Here is an 18,046-nt window from a genome sequence, read left to right as displayed (position 1 = left end):
TTCTCAGAAGTATAATGTTACTGTACAAAGGTAACCTGTTATTCCTGGTGCCTTCTCCTCATTCCATCTGTTCCTATTCTTGGTTCTTCTGTTTGGGTATTGGGAGAGATCGATGAATCAAGGCCAGCAGCATGGGGGGACATGCTGCCCAAGACTGCATTGATGACTAGTGGTTTGGGCAGCATGAAAAAAATGACAAGTTTCTTTTTAAGCATTATGTTCCGACATGGACTCATCCTGCAAACTGTATGACAGCTTTATTAATTTTGGTAAATTTTTTTTTCCTTAAGATTGATATTGTATGGTATTGTATAGAGCTTAGGGGTGAGAGTGCTAAATGATTTGAGTTTTATAGTACTTGCAATTACCTTTAATTTTTTTCCCCTGCAGGAAATACCTGTGGATGTAGACTTGTTTACCATTCAAACAAAGCAGACTGAATCAAGACCATTGCCTTTTGGTCCTTACCATAGTCCACTTCTGGTTTTTAAATCCTATAGGTAAGAAAAACAGATACAATTGTACTCATGTAGGCAGTCCTTAAAGTGACACTGTCACCCCCTTTTTGCATTATGACCTCTCTACACAGGTCTAAAGGGTAAACTTTGCAGTTTTCATACCTTATTTTAAACAAAAAAGGGTAATGGATACAGCTTACCGGTTAATTACAGATTAAGCCATAGAATGGGTGCCTAGACTCCTTGGCATTGGCCAGACGCTGGTAGAGGAGAAAGCTGGAATATAAAGTGGTGGAGTCGGCACTCCTGGACGCCAGTGATTAAAATGTAATTTTTATTCGTGCATTTAAAAACTAAAGTGTTTTATGACAGGACCCACGTGTTTCGCATGGTAGCGCTTAATCATGGCCTTACCACCACTTCATATTCCACATACGTCATGGTGCTTGTTCCAGTAAAAAGTGTGGATTGTGCTACCTGGACAACACTGCTTAGCTCCACCTACATCACTGTAGGCCCCACCCCTTTGGGACGTCATTGTCGCATGGGCCCTGTTCCCCAGGCAGTCATTGGTATGGGCTGACCTAGAGTGGGTGGGGCCTAGACCTTTAGGCCATCCCGTCGGCGGGGCCTATACAGTGATGACATCACAGGGGTGTCAGGGTCTTTGGCGCCATTGTGGGTGGGGCTAAGTGGTGCTTTGGATGAGAAGCCCCGTGCAGGTGGCACAATCTGCAGATGATAAATCACTTTTTTACTGGAACAACTGAAACCAGCAAAATTTACCCTTTACACCTGAGTAGAGAAGTCATAATGCTAAAAGGGGGGACATGTATACTGCAGTCAGCTTTGTTGTGGTGAGATTTCATCAGTAGGAGGATAATGATTCATCCATCCAGCCTTGCTGCCTTCAAACACTGTAAAATAGTGTGTCAAAATTCTTTTCAGCTTGCATGTTTTCCTCAATTCCCTGAAGTTGTTTTATTAGTACTATCTAAAATGCAAGGAGCAGCTATAACTTTTTTCAAAATAAAGAAATTGTGAAATTGTTTGTCCAATAATGAGTACAATACAGGGTGGATAAAAATCAATGATTTTTTAAAAAAAATCAAAAAAATCGGATTTTTTTGATTTAAATCGGATTTTTTTGATTTAAATCGGATTTTTTTCAATAAACTGCTTTTTGAGGAAAATATTTTACCATCCAAAGGTTCTTCCATCATGAGATAAAGCTGAGTTGTTTAACTCAGTAGAATAAAGGCTGTATATGTTCTCAAATGTTACAACATGAACAGAGTTGAGAAAAAGACCTTAATCCTATTGTTCTACAAACCTATGAATACAGAATCATCCCCTTCAGTACCAAGTCCAAGAAGTTATACAATATGTTTCTGATTGTTTGGACTATTTTTTTTTGTTTAGCCAAATTAGTTAACATGGATGTTTGTTTAAGCAAATAACGTATGCTGTAATGTTGTTATTGTTTCAGTTGAATAAATCCATTTAAATTGTTATTAAGTTCAGGATTATTTTTCTCCTTCCTAAGTACAACAGAACAGTGGTGTCCAAATATGAATGATTAACCCATTAAACTGGAGAGAAAAAAGTAATATAAAAAGTGATTCTAAAAATCTTCATCTACTTGCATGTTAAAGTAGCAAGAACTAGTTTAGGTAGAAACTTTGATTTAAATCACTGATTTAAATCAAGCCTTCCGGACTAGTGATTTAAATCGTGATTTAAATCGTGATTTAAATCAGTTTGATTTAAAACAAATCCACCCTGGTACAATATAAAAAGACAACCACCACCCACACATAATAATAATCATAAATACATTGGACGATTAGTAGATTACCTACATGAACATTATATTTATCCCAGTATGTTTACAGTATACTTACATTCCATATAGTATTGCTTGGTCTTGTTAGTCAGGTGGTTTATACCAGAGTTGCACACCAGATGGCCTCGCTACTTTATACTTGTTTTATATGTTCTGCGTGCATTTCTTACTTTTGTGCATAAAATGAAGTTTCTGACACTAGTGTTTTTTTTACATTCTTTGCCTCCACTCTTCAACCAGATAAAAGTATGGCATAGTTACCATGGCCTGTTACTATTACATGAATGCAGTGGACTTTTAGTGTTTAAAGGGGTTGTCCGGCGATAAAAAATTATTCACAGAATAACACACATTACAAAGTTATACAACTTTGTAATGTATGTTATGTCTGTGAATGGCCCCCTTCCCCGTGTTTCCCCCCACCCACGCTAGACCCGGAAGTGTGGTGCATTATACTCACCGCATCTCGTGTCGTCCACGGTCTCCGATCGTCAGCAGTGACGTCTTCTTCGGGAGGCCGGCGGATCTTCCCGAGTGCCGGCCGCCCTCTGCAGCGTCATCCGAAGCTCAGCCGCGATTGGCGGAGCATAACTGTGCTCAGCCAATCGCGGCTGAGCGGCTGATGACGCGGCCACGTCATCAGCTGCTCAGCCGCGATTGGCTGAGCACAGTTATGCTCAGCCAATGGCGGCTGAGCTTCGGATGACGCTGCAGAGGGCGGCCGGCACTCGGGAAGATCCGCTGGCCTCCCGAAGAAGACGTCACTGCTGAGGATCGGAGACCGTGGTCGGCACGTGACAGGTAATGTATAGCGCACCACACTTCCGGGTACACGGGTGGGGGTGGTGGGACACGGGGAAGGGGGCCATTCACAGACATAACATACATTACAAAGTTGTATAACTTTGTAATGTGTGTTATTCTGTGAATAATTTTTTATCGCCGGACAACCCCTTTAACATTGATATATATATAAAATAGTACAGGTCTGAAGATGGGTTACCAATATGGTGAAAGGTTTTAAGTATAAAACTTAGCCAGAAATACAAAAAATCAAACGACTAACAAAAATTTGCTTGTGTTATTGATCACATCTTTTAAGCGAACCATAAAGTCGTTTGTTAATCGTTCACATCTTTCACATCTTTAATCTTTCACATCTTTCGGTGTATGCAAGATATGCACCTGAGCTGTAATCTGTTGCTTGGAAAATCACATCAGTTTTTGTTTTACACAAATGGATAAACCTGGGCCTTTATCTGTATAATCTAGATCAGAGATGGGTAACCTTCGGCCCTCCAGCTGTTGCAAAACTATAATTCCCATCATGCCTGGACAGGCAAAGGTTCGCTTTGGCTGTCCAGGCATGATAGGGATTGCACTTTTTGCAATAGCTGGAGGGCCGAAGGTTCGCCATGTCTGATCGAGAGGAATGAGGACATAATCAAATGGCTAAATAGGTGAAGGAAGGGATTTAAATAAGAAACTGAACATAAAAACAAGGGACCACAGTATGAGGTTAGTTGAGGGGGGATGGGGGAGATCAGGAGTAACATGAGAAAATATTACTCAAAGACTAGTAGATGCTTGGAACAAACTTCCAGCAGATGTGTTTGGTGAATCTGCAGTAAGATTTAAAAAAAAAAGGAAATATAGGCTAGGTGACAATGCAACAATCTGATTTGAAGCCTCAAGATTTACATTCCCTTGTATGTAACACGTAATTTTTTGATGCGCCTAATATCTGTTTGAATTTTACTACAACTTTTAACTTTTTACTGCCCCGTATAGACAAATGTTTAATTGTTATGTTACAGATTCAGTCCATATTTCCGTACAAAAGAGAAACTGCTACTGAGCTCTGTTTCCTACAGCAACATGATTGAACCCAAAACTTTCTTCTGTCGATTTGATCTTACAGGCACATGTAATGATGATGACTGCCAGTGGTAAGTAGCAGAAACACACAAATTCAAAGTGGTTTTCCATCACGTCCGATCCCCCTATTAGCACCCACATCATCTGCCAGTGGTGATTACAACTTATACTGACAGCCAAACCTGCCAGTCAGAGTAATGTGAATGTAGTCACTGGTTTATGTTAGAGGGTGGACCACAAATATTATCACCCGCCCAGTGTCAATGATTGCTGGGGGTTCAACCTCTGATCACAAATACAGAGCTCACAAATACAGAGCTCACAAGTCTCAAGTTTGAATGAAGGGATGGTCACATTTGTATACTATTGCTCTAGTCACAGACTTTGGGACTGACTATGTTCAGCGATTTGTCTACTAGCTAGAATTAAGGGTTGTGCGCACATGTCTCTCAAATTTGGTTATAGAGACATCCCTTGCAGTGCTGAAACAGCAGTGTTATAAACTATGCCTCCTGTGTTTATTTTTAAGGCAGCATATGCGTGACTGTACACTAAGCAGGAAGCAACTATTCCAGGATATATTGTCTTACAATTTGGACCTTATCGGATGTTCTGAGAACAGCTCAAATGAAGACATTATAGCTGCAACAGGTAATACCTCATTTTTACTTTTGCTTAAATGGTCAATGTCATTCATTCTGGAAAATGAATAGTTCAAAGTCGTCTTGTCTTTATAAGACAAACTAGTAGTTTACTGAGGAACAAGTATAGGTTGGTGACTGCACCATAAAGCAGCAGTATCTGTCCACTGCTTTACAGCTTTTTGTCTTGTCAGTGTTGGAGGAAATGGCAGTGCGTTTGGCTCGCTGTGGAGAAAAATTACTGATTTTATGAGCCTGGCTGCATGAACAGATGTAAGAAAGGGCTTTTTAGTATCAGGGGCTTTGTCACTTGTTTTTGCTGCCTTGAGAAAGGACAATGTAAACCTAGCGACATTCCTGGTGACTGCACACTTGCAGAATAATCTTAAGTCTACCAGAAGTCCCTGAACATAAGGGACAAGAGGTCCGTCCTTTCTGCCTTAATAAAATGTTTATTTCCAAAGAGAATACTTGAGTATTATAATTTATCATGCATAATGCTTGTCTTTCCTTTTTTTCCTTAGGAAAATATGTTGACAAACTCTTTGGTGTTAATCGGGATCACATGTCCATGGATCTGATGTCAGTTCTTCTCGTTAGTCATGTCAATGAAAGCAGACATCATAGTAAGTAAGCTTCTATTTTATGTCTCGATTTGTCAAATGGTTGTTCCAACAAGACAATCACTGGCCTAAGGGAAGGGGAGGTAACAGTCCCTTTTGATTCAGGAGGAGGGGGTCACCAAGACAAAAAGACCCCCATGCCGTCTGCTATAAAATACTTACATTTCCTCTTCAGAGGCGACTGAAATATATAAATAACTAAATATAATATATAATTTTCGCTGCGAAATCCACGGAGGGTACTTGCCCATTCAGTTTAATAGGTTGACATACTCGCAGCGTGATTATCTCTCTGCGAGTATGTCAAACTCGCCGCCAGGTCCCTGCTCCTGCTTGCTCCAGGTGGTCAGGCAATTAACGGGCTGCGGTGGGGCCATTTGCTGCAGATACTCTACGTGTGAAGCTACCATAAATGTGACTAGAAACTTTTTAAATATCTTTACAGTCAAAGGGATCAGGGTTTTAATAAATATATAGTTAGAGCAGTCCTGAATACATTACATGTTTGCGATGTGAAGTAAAAGTGCTGCATGCTTGGTAAATTTGGATGGTAATTGAGGGCACATGACTTAATAGATATACTAAAATATATAAAAAGTTAATTTCTTACCTTGCTTAGTAATCGTTTTATGCAGTCTATCAAGTGTCATTTTTGTACCCAACAGCTCCACCCCACACTACCTATAAAGAGAAGCGAAAATGGAAGCCCACGTACTGGAAAAAGCCATTGTCTGATGGTAGCAGCAGTGATGAAGAGGATTCTTCCAAAGCAATAGGCTCTGGTAAGGCAATCTAGTGCAAATAATTTACTTTTAGGATAATCTGTAATAGAAGGTAAACTCTTTCTGGAAGCTTCCTGTTCTTGAGTCTAATTTTTTTTTTTTTTCAATTCAGTTGTTATGGAAAGTAGTCATGTATAATGGAATAACATCGAGCAGTATAAATCTTATGATCAGGAACAGGCAGGTTCCTGCATAAATTATTTTTAGATATGATGCTCAAACAAAAAAATATTATATAAAATTTTTAACTTTTACGTAAAAAATAACAAATTTTTATGCAATGCACTTTGCAGCACGTCTCCAAGAGACCAAGACAAAGGTTCCCATTCATGATGCTGTTGTCACTTCAGATGATGTTAGATATTTCACAAGTGAAACTGATGACATTTCCAACCTGGAGTCAAGTGTTCTTGAAAACCCTCAAGATATACAACTATGGATCAAACTAGCATACAGGTGCCTAAACCAAAATGAGGGGTAGGTATATTTTGTCTGGTCTATAGTAACAAATGATGCATACAGTGCCATTTAAATGGTTAAATAGCCTGCACGAACAATCTGTTTTTTAGCCCTCTCTGTGCTCTCTTAAAGGGGAACTCTGGATTAAAAAAAAACTTGTTTTCTATTAAAAGTACATAAAAAGTTAAATATGTGTCTATAGAATGTAAGGCTGGGTTCACACTACGTATATTTCAGTCAGTATATTTCAGTCAGTATTGCAACCAAAACCAGGAGTGGATTAAAAACACAAAGGATCTGTTCACACAATGTTGAAATTGAGTGGATGGCCGCCATATAACAGTAAATAACGGCCATTATTTCAATATAACAGCCGTTGTTTTAAAATAACAGCAAATATTTGCCATTAAATGGTGGCCATCCACTCAATTTCAACATTGTGTGAACAGATCCTTTTTGTGTTTTAAATGCACTCCTGGTTTTGGTTGCAATACTGACTGAAATATACATATACTGACTGAAATATACGTAGTGTGAACGCAGCCTATTACTGTATCGGTACAGTTCTGCCACACTGGTAGCTGATAGAAATCCAGGAAGTTAAAAATGGCCCCTGTGCCAATTCACATTGGCTCCTGCTGCTATCCCCCCCTAGGAGACAAATCCTACATGCCTCTGTCTCACATTGTGTGTGTTTGCTGATGATGCATACAGGGGGCAGTGCGCAATCTCCCAGGAGACTTGGCTGGATCCCTCAATCCCCTGACTGATTCACCATCTCTGACTGAACAGAAGCAGCTGCTGCACTAATTTTATTGATTGTAATGGGGGGGCTGTGATGATCACATGAGGGAAAGCATTGCATTCTGGGAAATGCCAAACCAGGAAGAACAGAAAAACAAAACAGAGCAACCCCCCCCCCCCCACCCCACCCCAAACAAATGGATTTTTGGTAGTGTCAAAACTGGGATAGACAGGTAAGTAATGCGTTATGCTTCTGCAGAAGTTTAATTTTTTTAACCTCTACCTGGAGTTCCCCTTTAACAACATCTTGATGTACCAAGACGAGTTTGTCTTTATAGCGATTTTAGAGCTGATAGGTTCCCTTTTAAAGAATTGCCATTTTTCTATAGACGAACGAGCAATTCTTCTACAAAAAGATGTTGTTATTTGGATTATTTGTTAGGTTTTACTTTTAAAGTGTTTGCTGTATTTTTATTTTTGTCCCATGTATCCCAGTGATATTGACTTCTTCTATACAAAATATAACATGATAGAAAATATGAGCCTGCATTATTTTTGTGCCCTGATGCATTCTCTTTTAGGCACGCACCTGTACGTTCAGGGCCCCCTCCCCTAATAAAAGTTTGAATCACCCCCCTTTTCCCATGTTTATAAATAATAATAAATAAACATGTTTGTTATCGCCGCGTGAGTAATCGCACAAACTATTAATTTATCATATTTCTGATCTCGCACGGTAAATAGCGTAAGCATAAAATAATCCCAAAGTGCAAAATTGCGCATTTGCATTAAATCCAGAAAAATTGTAATAAAAAGCGATCAAAGAGTTGCATATGCGCAATCAAGGTACCGATAGAAAGTACACATCATGGCGCAAAACATGACACCTCACACAGCCCCATAGACCAAAGGATAAAAGCGCTATAAGCCTGGGAATGGAGCGGTTTTAAGGAACATATATTTAACAATGGTTTGAATTTTTTACAGGCAATCAGATACAATAAAAGTTATACATGTTACATATCGTTGTATTCATAACGACTTGAGGAACATTTATAACAAGTCAGTTTTACCCCAGGGCGAGTGGCGTAAAAACAAAAACCCCCTAAATAAAAGAAATGCGTTTTTTTTTTCAATTTCACCACACATTGAATTTTTTTCCTGGTTTTGTAGTGTCCTTTTTAGTGGCGCAAAAAATAAGGGCTCATGTGGGTCTCTAGGTGGAAAAATGCAAGTGCTATGGCCTTTTAAGCACAAGGAGGAAAAAATGAAAATGCAAAAATTTAAATTGGTCCGGTCCTCTAAGGGTTATAATAATAATTATTATTATTATTATTATTACATGGGCCTCATTTATTACTCGTTTGCATGATGCAAGATGTGACATAACCCAGTGTTGCTTGTGTACTTATTTCTCGTGCGTCTTATTGGGGGACACAGATACCATGGGTATAGGCTGCTGCCACTAGGAGGCGCTGACACTAAGAAAGAAACAAAGGAAGTGACTCCTCCTGGGCAGGATATACTCGCCCACAGGCACTGAGCTAAATCAGTTTAGCTTAGTGTCCGTAGGAGGCAGACACAGGTCTGGGTTCTCCAGACCAGTTTCTTCCTTTATGTTTAGTTAGTTAGATTTTCTTTTTCCTTCTAGGTCCTATGGATTCTTGGGCACGGTGGGTTATCTAAAACTCACCCTGATCCCCCCACTATGCGACCAGGGAACAGACCATAAATGTAAATGGGCTGTGACCCCCTCTGTCGCCACCGGCCGGCAACGTGACACTATGGCCCCAGATCAGTCTGACTATCTGGTCGCCTTTCTGCGGACTCTGTATCCGCACAGCCCCTTCCCGCCTAGCCCCCCAAAGCTTGGCGCGTTAAGGTGAGGCACCCACCGGCTGAAGACTACAATGGTGAGTATGTGCTCCTACCTGGTGAGTATATTCCCCCTGCCCACCTTCCCAGGCCGCCATTGGATTCTTATAGACAACCCCCCCCCCCCCCCTGGGCCATGCTTTCCTCACACAGGGATTTCTCCATCTCCCCATGCTCCACTCCCTCAGGGTCACTGTACCTCTGTGGCTCTCCCCTCAGTCAATAACAGGCCAGCCCCCTCCACCATTTTATTTTGTACAGTGCCGTGGGTGCCATGGGGTGTACAGTGAGGGGTCTCCCACTCCTGTCAGTGCTGTGCAGGCTGCAGTTTCCCGCTTTTTTCCTTAGTGTGGCTATGTCTGGAGTACCTGCTCTGGGGGATGCTCCGCCCCTCCGTTAGGCCCCGCCCCCTTCGGCCGCAGCATCCCACCATTTTTCTTAGGTTGCTGAGCCTGCACTGTGGATGTCCCGCCCCTCCCGCTAGGCTCCGCCCCCTTTCAGGTGCCGCGTGGGCCGCTGCATCCCGCCATTTTTCTTATGTGGCTGATTCTGCACTGTGGATGCTCCGCCCCCTCCTGCTAGGCCCCGCCCCCTTCAGGAGCCGCGCGGCCCGCAGCATCCCACCATTTTTTCTTAAAGGGGTTGTCCGGCGATAAAAAATTATTCACAGAATAACACACATTACAAAGTTATACAACTTTGTAATGTATGTTATGTCTGTGAATGGCCCCCTTCCCCGTGTCCCACCACCCCCACCCGTGTACCCGGAAGTGTGGTGCGCTATACATTACCTGTCACGTCCTGACCACGGTCTCCGATCCTCAGCAGTGACGTCTTCTTCGGGAGGCCGGCGGATCTTCCCGAGTGCCGGCCGCCCTCTGCAGCGTCATCCGAAGCTCAGCCGCGATTGGCTGAGCATAACTGTGCTCAGCCAATCGCGGCTGATGACGCGGCCACGTCATCAGCTGCTCAGCCGCGATTGGCTGAGCACAGTTATGCTCAGCCATTCGCGGCTGAGCTTCGGATGACGCTGCAGAGGGCGGCCAGCACTCGGGAAGATCCGCCGGCCTCCCGAAGAAGACGTCACTGCTGAGGATCGGAAACCGTGGACGACACGAGATGCGGTGAGTATAATGCACCACACTTCCGGGTCTAGCGTGGGTGGGGGTAAACACGGGGAAGGGGGCCATTCACAGACATAACATACATTACAAAGTTGTATAACTTTGTAATGTGTGTTATTCTGTGAATAATTTTTTATCGCCGGACAACCCCTTTAAGTTGCTGAGTCTTACTGTGGGATGCCCCGCCCCTTTTCGGGTGCCGCGGACCGCAACATCCTGCCTTTTAATTTTGGAGATTGGCTCTCTCCAGAGCCTGCACTGAGGGATGCTGCTTCCCCCCCTCCCCCTGCCATGTGTGTCTGGTCTCCTGGTGAGCTACCACACACACTGTTCTCCTATTCCCAGCAGCTTGGGAAACAATGCATCTCTCCTGACACCTACTGGTGGAAGTGTGTTATTACACCATTGTATATATGAGAATGGCTTGCATCAGGTTTTATATGGCCAATGTTCCATACAAGGTTCCAGCAACCCTTGGTCTGCAGATCAAGCATTTTTGGTGCTGGTTGACCCCTCTGTGTCAGATTTTATGTATATAAGATTACATTAATACTTATATACACATTCTGGTTCCCCTCCAACCACATACACCCAGACACATTCCTGTCAGGAGCAGGACAGGATGTCCCATGGTATCTCCATCTCCATACGGTGTTTTCTGTACCCTCAGTGAGATCCTTCTGCCACATGGTGTCACAAGTAGGGCACAGAACCAGACACGTTACTCGCTACTAGACTGAGTTTACTGTGCTCTGAGCAGAACTCTCTGCTACATGGTGTCACGAGAAGTACATGGAAGCAGACACGTTACCCACTATCCAGGTGGTGTATCTGTACTCCGAGAACCCTCTGCTACATGGTGTCTTGAGAAGTACATGGAACCAGACATATTACCCGCTATCAGGCGGTGTAGTGCTCCGAGCAGAACCCTCTGCTACATGGTGTCAGGAGCAGGACACGGGACCAGGCACGTTACCTGTTTCCAGGCAGTGTATCTGTGCTCTGAGCAGAACCCTCTGCTACACAGTGTCACGGTAAGTACACAGAACCAGACACGTTACCTGTCAACAAGGCGGTGTATCTGTGCTCTGAGCAGAACCCTTTGCTACACTGTTTCACAACCAGGAGAACCCTCTGCTACATGGTTGGTCATACAGGTTATGGGACCACACACATCACCCATTGCCAGTCATTGTTCCTGTGTTACTCAGAGCTTCCCCCTCTGCTACAGGATGTCACAAGCACAACACATGTCCTGTCATTCACATCACCCATTAGCGGGTAGTGCTTCAGACCTGCCTCTCATCTTCATGACATAGATTCCTTTACTACATGATGTCACAGACACAGAACTGGACACGTTACCCCCTCCCAGGTGGCGGTACAAGGTTATTCAGAGCTCTGCCCTTTGCTGCATGATATGGCTCCAACTACATTACCTGTAGTTCGGTGTGCACAGATTATGGTATTCTGTTACACAATGTAATACACCACCTTCAGGTCCACTCACTATACTGGTGATGCTGGGCATTTCTCATAGCCAATTCTTGTTTACATTGGGACACAGTCCTGATCTCTTCCCTGCTCCCAGAGCACACACCGGCTTCTGTTTACATGTCTACCAGGCACAGAACCTGTTTCCAGTCCACGGATTTGTATCTCTTGAATGCCGGTCCTCGGTTACATACAGCTTGCAGTTAGTATGCTTGTGTTACCCTATATTACCTTTCATCCTCGTAGGACGCCCATGATCTGTGCCTGTCGCATCAGGGGATCATCATAGGGTAACTTGTTACTACACCATGTTGTCTTCTGTATGTTTCCACTAGCAAGTCTCATTACCTGCTCTCAGGCAGCGTAACCTTGTTGTATTCCTCTCGGGCCGTATCCTTTCTAAAGCCCGAGCTTCCTGCTATGTGTCCCACTACACAAGGTGCAGAACCCCCTGCTTTACCTGCCCCCGGACTTCGTCATACTGTCATACTCTGGTCCTCTGAGTGGCCGGCAGCATACAGGTTCAGTCACTATTTCATCCTGGTACTGTCAGGGTGGTTTTTCTGTCCTTCATCTGGCATAACTACCATGTTTTGGCATTTGTTTCGCTGGCTGTTACCCAGTAGTATGGCTTAGTAACAGTAGTAGTATTGTATTGCTTAGACCGCCCCCTCTGCTATACTGCGGATGGTCCTCAGTGAGGTTTGGTCTTATCTTCTCATGGTGCTCTACTCCAGGAAGCTGTCCTTGGTCAGCACCAGCCACATTGCCTCTTCTCTTTGATCTGGGTGAAGTGAGGCCTCTCGGTTCCTCAGGTGAAACAGTAAAGGGTTTCTTCTACCTTTGGTGTATGTAGGACATCGACTGCCTACATGACTCACAGTGCTGCTTAAGGACGTCTCCTTCTGCATCTGCCTATGGCCAACATGGCAAGTATTTAGTCTTCTCTCTCTTAGGCAGCTGCAGTCTCACAGGGTAAGGATTCCTGTTTACTGCCTGTACTGTTTCTCTACCGTCCTAAGCATAGGTGGATGGTCACTTCGTGGTCTACCTTCTCCAAGTGTCCTTACTTGGCCATATGGACTATGAAGCATTGTTCTCAGTTCAGGGTTTTGCAGTGCTCCCGCATACAGTTACTCCTACGCTCTGGAGTAGCACACTGTTGTGCATGACCCCCCTATCCTAGGTTTGGTTTGTTTTCTGTTTTTTTACCACTCAGTCAGGAATTCTTCAAGCAGTCCTTTCCTCCTCTGTGAGGATGGAATATATTTAGTATAATAAGTATCTTACAGTCCTCCAGAGGACTGTTATTCCGAAATTGCTTCTTCCGACAGGCGAGTGTGGGTTTTCGGCCCTCATTGGCCGCTATGAGCACTCCTGCTTGACTTGCTTGTCCTTGGTCGTCTTGTTGACCGGCCATGCTCTCCAGACGGGACTCCCGGTCCCCCTCCCTTATCTTGTCTCCCATGTGGAGTCCTCGATAACTTCTCTCTTAAAGGTTTCCTCTCCTTGCAAACAGGGTTGTTCACTGGCCCATGTCTGGCCTTACCTAAGGCTCTATAGTCTCCAACCCTATCGCATTCTGGCCAGGCTTACATTTGTTCGGCAGGTTGCCAATTCTCGATCATCTTTTCTCATTCACCATTAAAGTCCCCTTGTTTTTCTGTTGCTCTGTCCACCAGAGCATCTGGCTCGCCTTTCCAATTGCCTAGTGCTCCGGTTGAGCTGGTTGATCCTCTAATCTCTTCTATGTGGCCATCGGACTCCGCATAAGGTTCTTTTCTTCTGGTCTTCTCCCACTTTCGCAACAGCTGTATATTCTCTTTTTTTGCTGTTCTGCTCTTACCAAGCAACGTCTTTGCTCATTGTTTGAGGCGTTGGTTTCTAGATTTAGTCTACATATGGACTCTAGTCTATGTGCTACCTGTTGTGCCCATTGTCCGGTGACAACTCCCGTGCCCATCAGCCTTTCCTTTCATGCTCTCGAGTACCTCTATTCTCCTGGGAGTAGAGTGTTTTGCATGATCGACCTCCTTTCTAAGGCTTTAACAGCCCATGGAGATGTGTTTTCCTGGCCTACCGGCTTCCTCTGCTAATCTTTTCTGTTGGGCACTGCTGGGTACCAGGTACTTCTGTACTTCTTTCAGGACAACTTACTCAAGATTCAGATCATGGTTTTCCTTTCTCCTGCTCCTTCCTGTCCCTGGACTGCTTTACGCTTGGAAAGCTTTATTCTTCTTATTAACATGTATGTGTTTCTTAGATGGGGTCACACATGTCATAGGCCATGGCTTCTCCCAGATTGCCATTCTTCTCTTGTGCTCGAGCTTTGTCTTCTCAGTGAAGACTGTACTCCTAGGCCTATGGAGCTTCCAGCCTGGCCATTCGTCCCAGCTCCATTGTCAGGGACGCAGCTTCTCCTGCATCTCATGTGGCACCTTCTATGAGAAGACGCTCAGTCTTTTTCTCCTTTATTTGACACCTTAGGCCTCTATGCGCCATGAAACACTTTCTAGTCTCTCCCGTCATGGTTGTATTTCCTTTTTTCTGTTCTACCTCAGAGTAAGGGCCCTATTCCACCGAACGATTATCGTTCAGATTATTGTTAAATCGTTCGAATCTAAACGATAATCGTTCGGTTGAAATGCAGCTAACGATTAACGACCGAACGTGAAATCGTTGATCGCTTTATAAGACCTGGACCTATTTTTATCGTTGCTCGTTCGCAAATCGTTCGCATTGAATAAGACATCGTTCGGTCGTTCGCAATAGATACGAACGCAATAGGGAATAAATAGCGAAGAAAAACGATCGCAATTACGATCATAAGTAACGATTATCGTTCCATGGAAATGAGTGAACGTTTTCAGGTCTTTCGCAATAGTGGTCGTTTGAGATCGTTAATTGTTAACGATTATGCAAACGATAATCGGCCGGTGGAATAGGGCCCTTAGTCCCTGCCGCCTGTGGTCGCCTACTTGGCTGGGCGTCTGTTTTTTTTTCCCCACATCTAGCCTACCAGTTCTGTTGAACTCAATGTTACATCATGTTGCTGGCTTCCAGGATTGCCACAACCCTCTCGGTCTGCAGTGCAGCTAGTTGCTCCAGGGACTAGACCCGCTTTCCTTTGCTGCGGACCTGTAGGGGTTTTCTCTGATGCATTCAGCATCATCCCTTGCTCTCTTCCTAGTTGATGGTTGTGTTGGTGCTATTCTGTGCCTTCTCACCAAGCTCCTTGTCTAGCAGTTATCTTTCCCACCCCATGGACTGCTTTTGGACGTCCCATGGTATCTGTGTCCCCCAATAAGACGCACGAGAAAGGAGGATTTTTTTACTCACCGTAAAATCTTTCTCGTAGTCTTCATTGGGGGACACAGCACCCACCCATTTTCTTTTGGGTTTTTCCTCGGTAGGGTAGCTTTCTACATTTTGGTGTTATTCCTACTTTATCTGTTCTTGACTTCTCCTACTGCTCTGGTACAAACTAGTTTAGCTCAGTGCCTGTTGGCGGTATATCCTGCTCAGGAGGAGTCACTTCCTTTGTTTCTTTCTTAGTGTCCTATTGGCAGCAGCCTATACCCATGGTATCTGTGTCCCCCAATGAAGACTACGAGAAAGAGATTTTACGGTGAGTAAAAAATCCTCCTTTTACACTGTTCCTGAAAGCAGATGGTTAGGCTTTATAGAACATATATAAAAAGTGTTCTTGGCTCGTAGAGCAGCACAGCTCTGTTCAAGTAAGTGATGCCGGCTGCAGCTTACTTCAATGCCATTTGGCTGGAAACACTTAGGAGAGACAAGTAGGTCCCACATACAGCAGGTGACCCTTCTTTTTTAAGATGCTGTTACTGTATGAGATGGGAATACACATGTTCCACAAGTTTAACAATCATCTTTTAGAAACAGACAAAACTAGGCCACCTAAGGTCAGGCACCTACCGATCATAAAGTGATGCCATATATTAGTGATATCTAAATCTTCCTAGCATATTGTCCTTCAGTTTGATCATGCTGACCTCCCCTTAGCCTCCCTGACAGTATACTTATGTCTCTAAGTGCCCTATTACACAGAACGATAATCTGGCCTATCGGATGATTATCGCTCCGTGTAATAAACACGACGATTAGCCGATGACAACGATCATCGGCTGATTGTTGATATACAGTAGGTTTGGACCTATAATTGTCAGGCACCGACCGCATATCACTACGTGTAATAGCGATGCTATGCTATCTTGGGATTGATAGCAGATTTGAAAGGGAGAGGGGTCACGCGACTTGTATGCGGTAATGAGTGGATGCAGCAGAGCGCAGAGATGAAACTGATGACACAGCAGGAGTAGTGATGGTGAGTGTGCGGGAGTGCAGCTTTGTGAGCTATTTTACTTTTTTTACAGGACTTCATCAGAGCGTTTGGATTCAGCATTGAATGTATTATCCCGTGCACTGGAGCATAACAGAGACAATCCAGAGATTTGGAGCCACTACCTCAAATTATTCTCCCAAAGAGGATGTAGAGAAGAAATCCAAGAAATGTGTGAAACTGCTGTTCAGTATGCCCCTTCCTGTCAGACGTGGTGGACAGTGAGTATTCATTTCGTAATAGTAAAACATTAAAACCACTTTCCATAAGCTTGATTTGGTGACATGAACAGTGAACAGTCAGTTACTAAGGTTGATGATTTGAAAGTTGGAATAATAGGAAATGTAAAAGTGTGAGTGACTGTGACAGGGCAAATTGTGATGGGTCAGAACATCTTCAGAGTATTAGGCTTTATGGGGCTTTCTCCCACAAGTCGTGGTTAGTACCTATCAAAAAGTTTTATAATACAGGGCCACTGGTTACAGAGTCCTTGGTATCCAGTGCTTATTGGTGCATGTGGGTACAAAGGTTAGCCTGTCTAATTCTACAAAAAGAGCTACAAACAGTGCATTATGGTTTTGCGTGAGGCTTTATTGGCCGACTAGACAGACTGCCCATGCTGACCTGTCATTTACCAAAAGCATCTACATTGGCCATGTGAGCATTAGAACTGCTTTTTGGAGCAGTGGCCTAGTCTGATCAGGAGCCCAGGACAGTATACTGCTCACTGCCACATTTTGGCAGGAGTGTGATCGCCGCTTGGAGCAGCCTGGGCTGAGCTTTACCATCCAGCTCAACCCAGGCTCCCAGTGGCGATCAAACTTCTGCCATCCTTAAAATGTGGCAGTGAGCACCCTACTGTCCTGGGCTCCTGATAAGCATTCAAGCCCCAGAAGAGTGCCCCCTCCCATGCCCCTGAGCTGACAGCCTGCTCCCGTGGTGTCATACCAGGACCCAGCCGGGACAGTGTGGGGGGCACTGTTTTGGGGCTTGAATGTCGATCAGGAACCAAGGACAGTATGCTGCTCACTGCTACAGTTTGCAGCTGGCAGGAGTTTGATCGCCATTGGGAGCCTTACCATCCATCTTAACCTAGGCTCCCAGCGGCGATCACACTCCTGCCAGCTGCAAAGTGGCAAACTGTGGCAATGAGCAGCATACTGTCCTGTGCTCCTGATCTACTGTCAGCTCAGCGGCATGGGAAGGGGCGGGCTGGGCAGCAAGGGCGGGGCCGTGCTGGGCGCGCCGAGGGGGTGCTCAGGGCCGCCCATTATGCATATTCATATGAGCATAGTGACTGGCAATGGAGGGGACAGGCTAGGTGGGCTGAGCTGGTGCTCAGGGCCCGTCGGGTGATGACCCAAATGCTTTTAAAGTGGTTATCCAGTGCTACAAAAACATGGCCACTTTTCCCCAGATTGGGTTTGGTTTCAAACTTCGTTCCATTGAAGTAAATGGAGCTTAATTGCAAACCACACCTGAACTGGAGACGAGAGAGGGGGAAAAGTGGCCATGTTTTTGTAGTGCTGGATAATCCCTTTAAGCCCCTCATTAGCATAGGGGCAATTAAGGAATATGTAGAGAAAGCAGAGAAGATTCATTAACATTACTGCAGTCATCATGGAAAGAACACCTGCAGCATATCAGCAGGTTCACTGGGGAGAACCTGCTGATAGTGCCGCTTTAACAACATGCCAGACAGCCAGATCTATGTTACAGCCCTTACCTGGGAGATGGCAATACAATGTACAGTGGTACC

The 18,046-nt window shown here is 44.3% G+C and overlaps 1 protein-coding gene across 2 annotated transcripts in view; it reads left to right on the top strand.

Moving 5' to 3' along the window:
* The window catches only part of ZFC3H1 (zinc finger C3H1-type containing), a 76,417-nt gene that overhangs the window by 42,336 nt on the left and 16,035 nt on the right, over positions 1–18,046 (top strand). For both annotated transcript variants that reach the window (XM_069975254.1, XM_069975245.1), the window contains exons 16-22: positions 391–500; positions 4,122–4,253; positions 4,712–4,833; positions 5,348–5,449; positions 6,112–6,228; positions 6,522–6,705; positions 16,322–16,508. In XM_069975254.1, the coding sequence (XP_069831355.1) occupies positions 391–500; positions 4,122–4,253; positions 4,712–4,833; positions 5,348–5,449; positions 6,112–6,228; positions 6,522–6,705; positions 16,322–16,508 (954 nt within the window). The remainder of the gene's footprint in view (positions 1–390; positions 501–4,121; positions 4,254–4,711; positions 4,834–5,347; positions 5,450–6,111; positions 6,229–6,521; positions 6,706–16,321; positions 16,509–18,046) is intronic.

This window comes from Dendropsophus ebraccatus, chromosome 1 (assembly GCF_027789765.1).
Source record: "Dendropsophus ebraccatus isolate aDenEbr1 chromosome 1, aDenEbr1.pat, whole genome shotgun sequence".
Lineage (NCBI taxonomy): Eukaryota > Metazoa > Chordata > Amphibia > Anura > Hylidae > Dendropsophus > Dendropsophus ebraccatus.
Note: the sequence above shows the minus strand (reverse complement) of the source record. Positions and strands in the feature narration are given on the sequence as shown.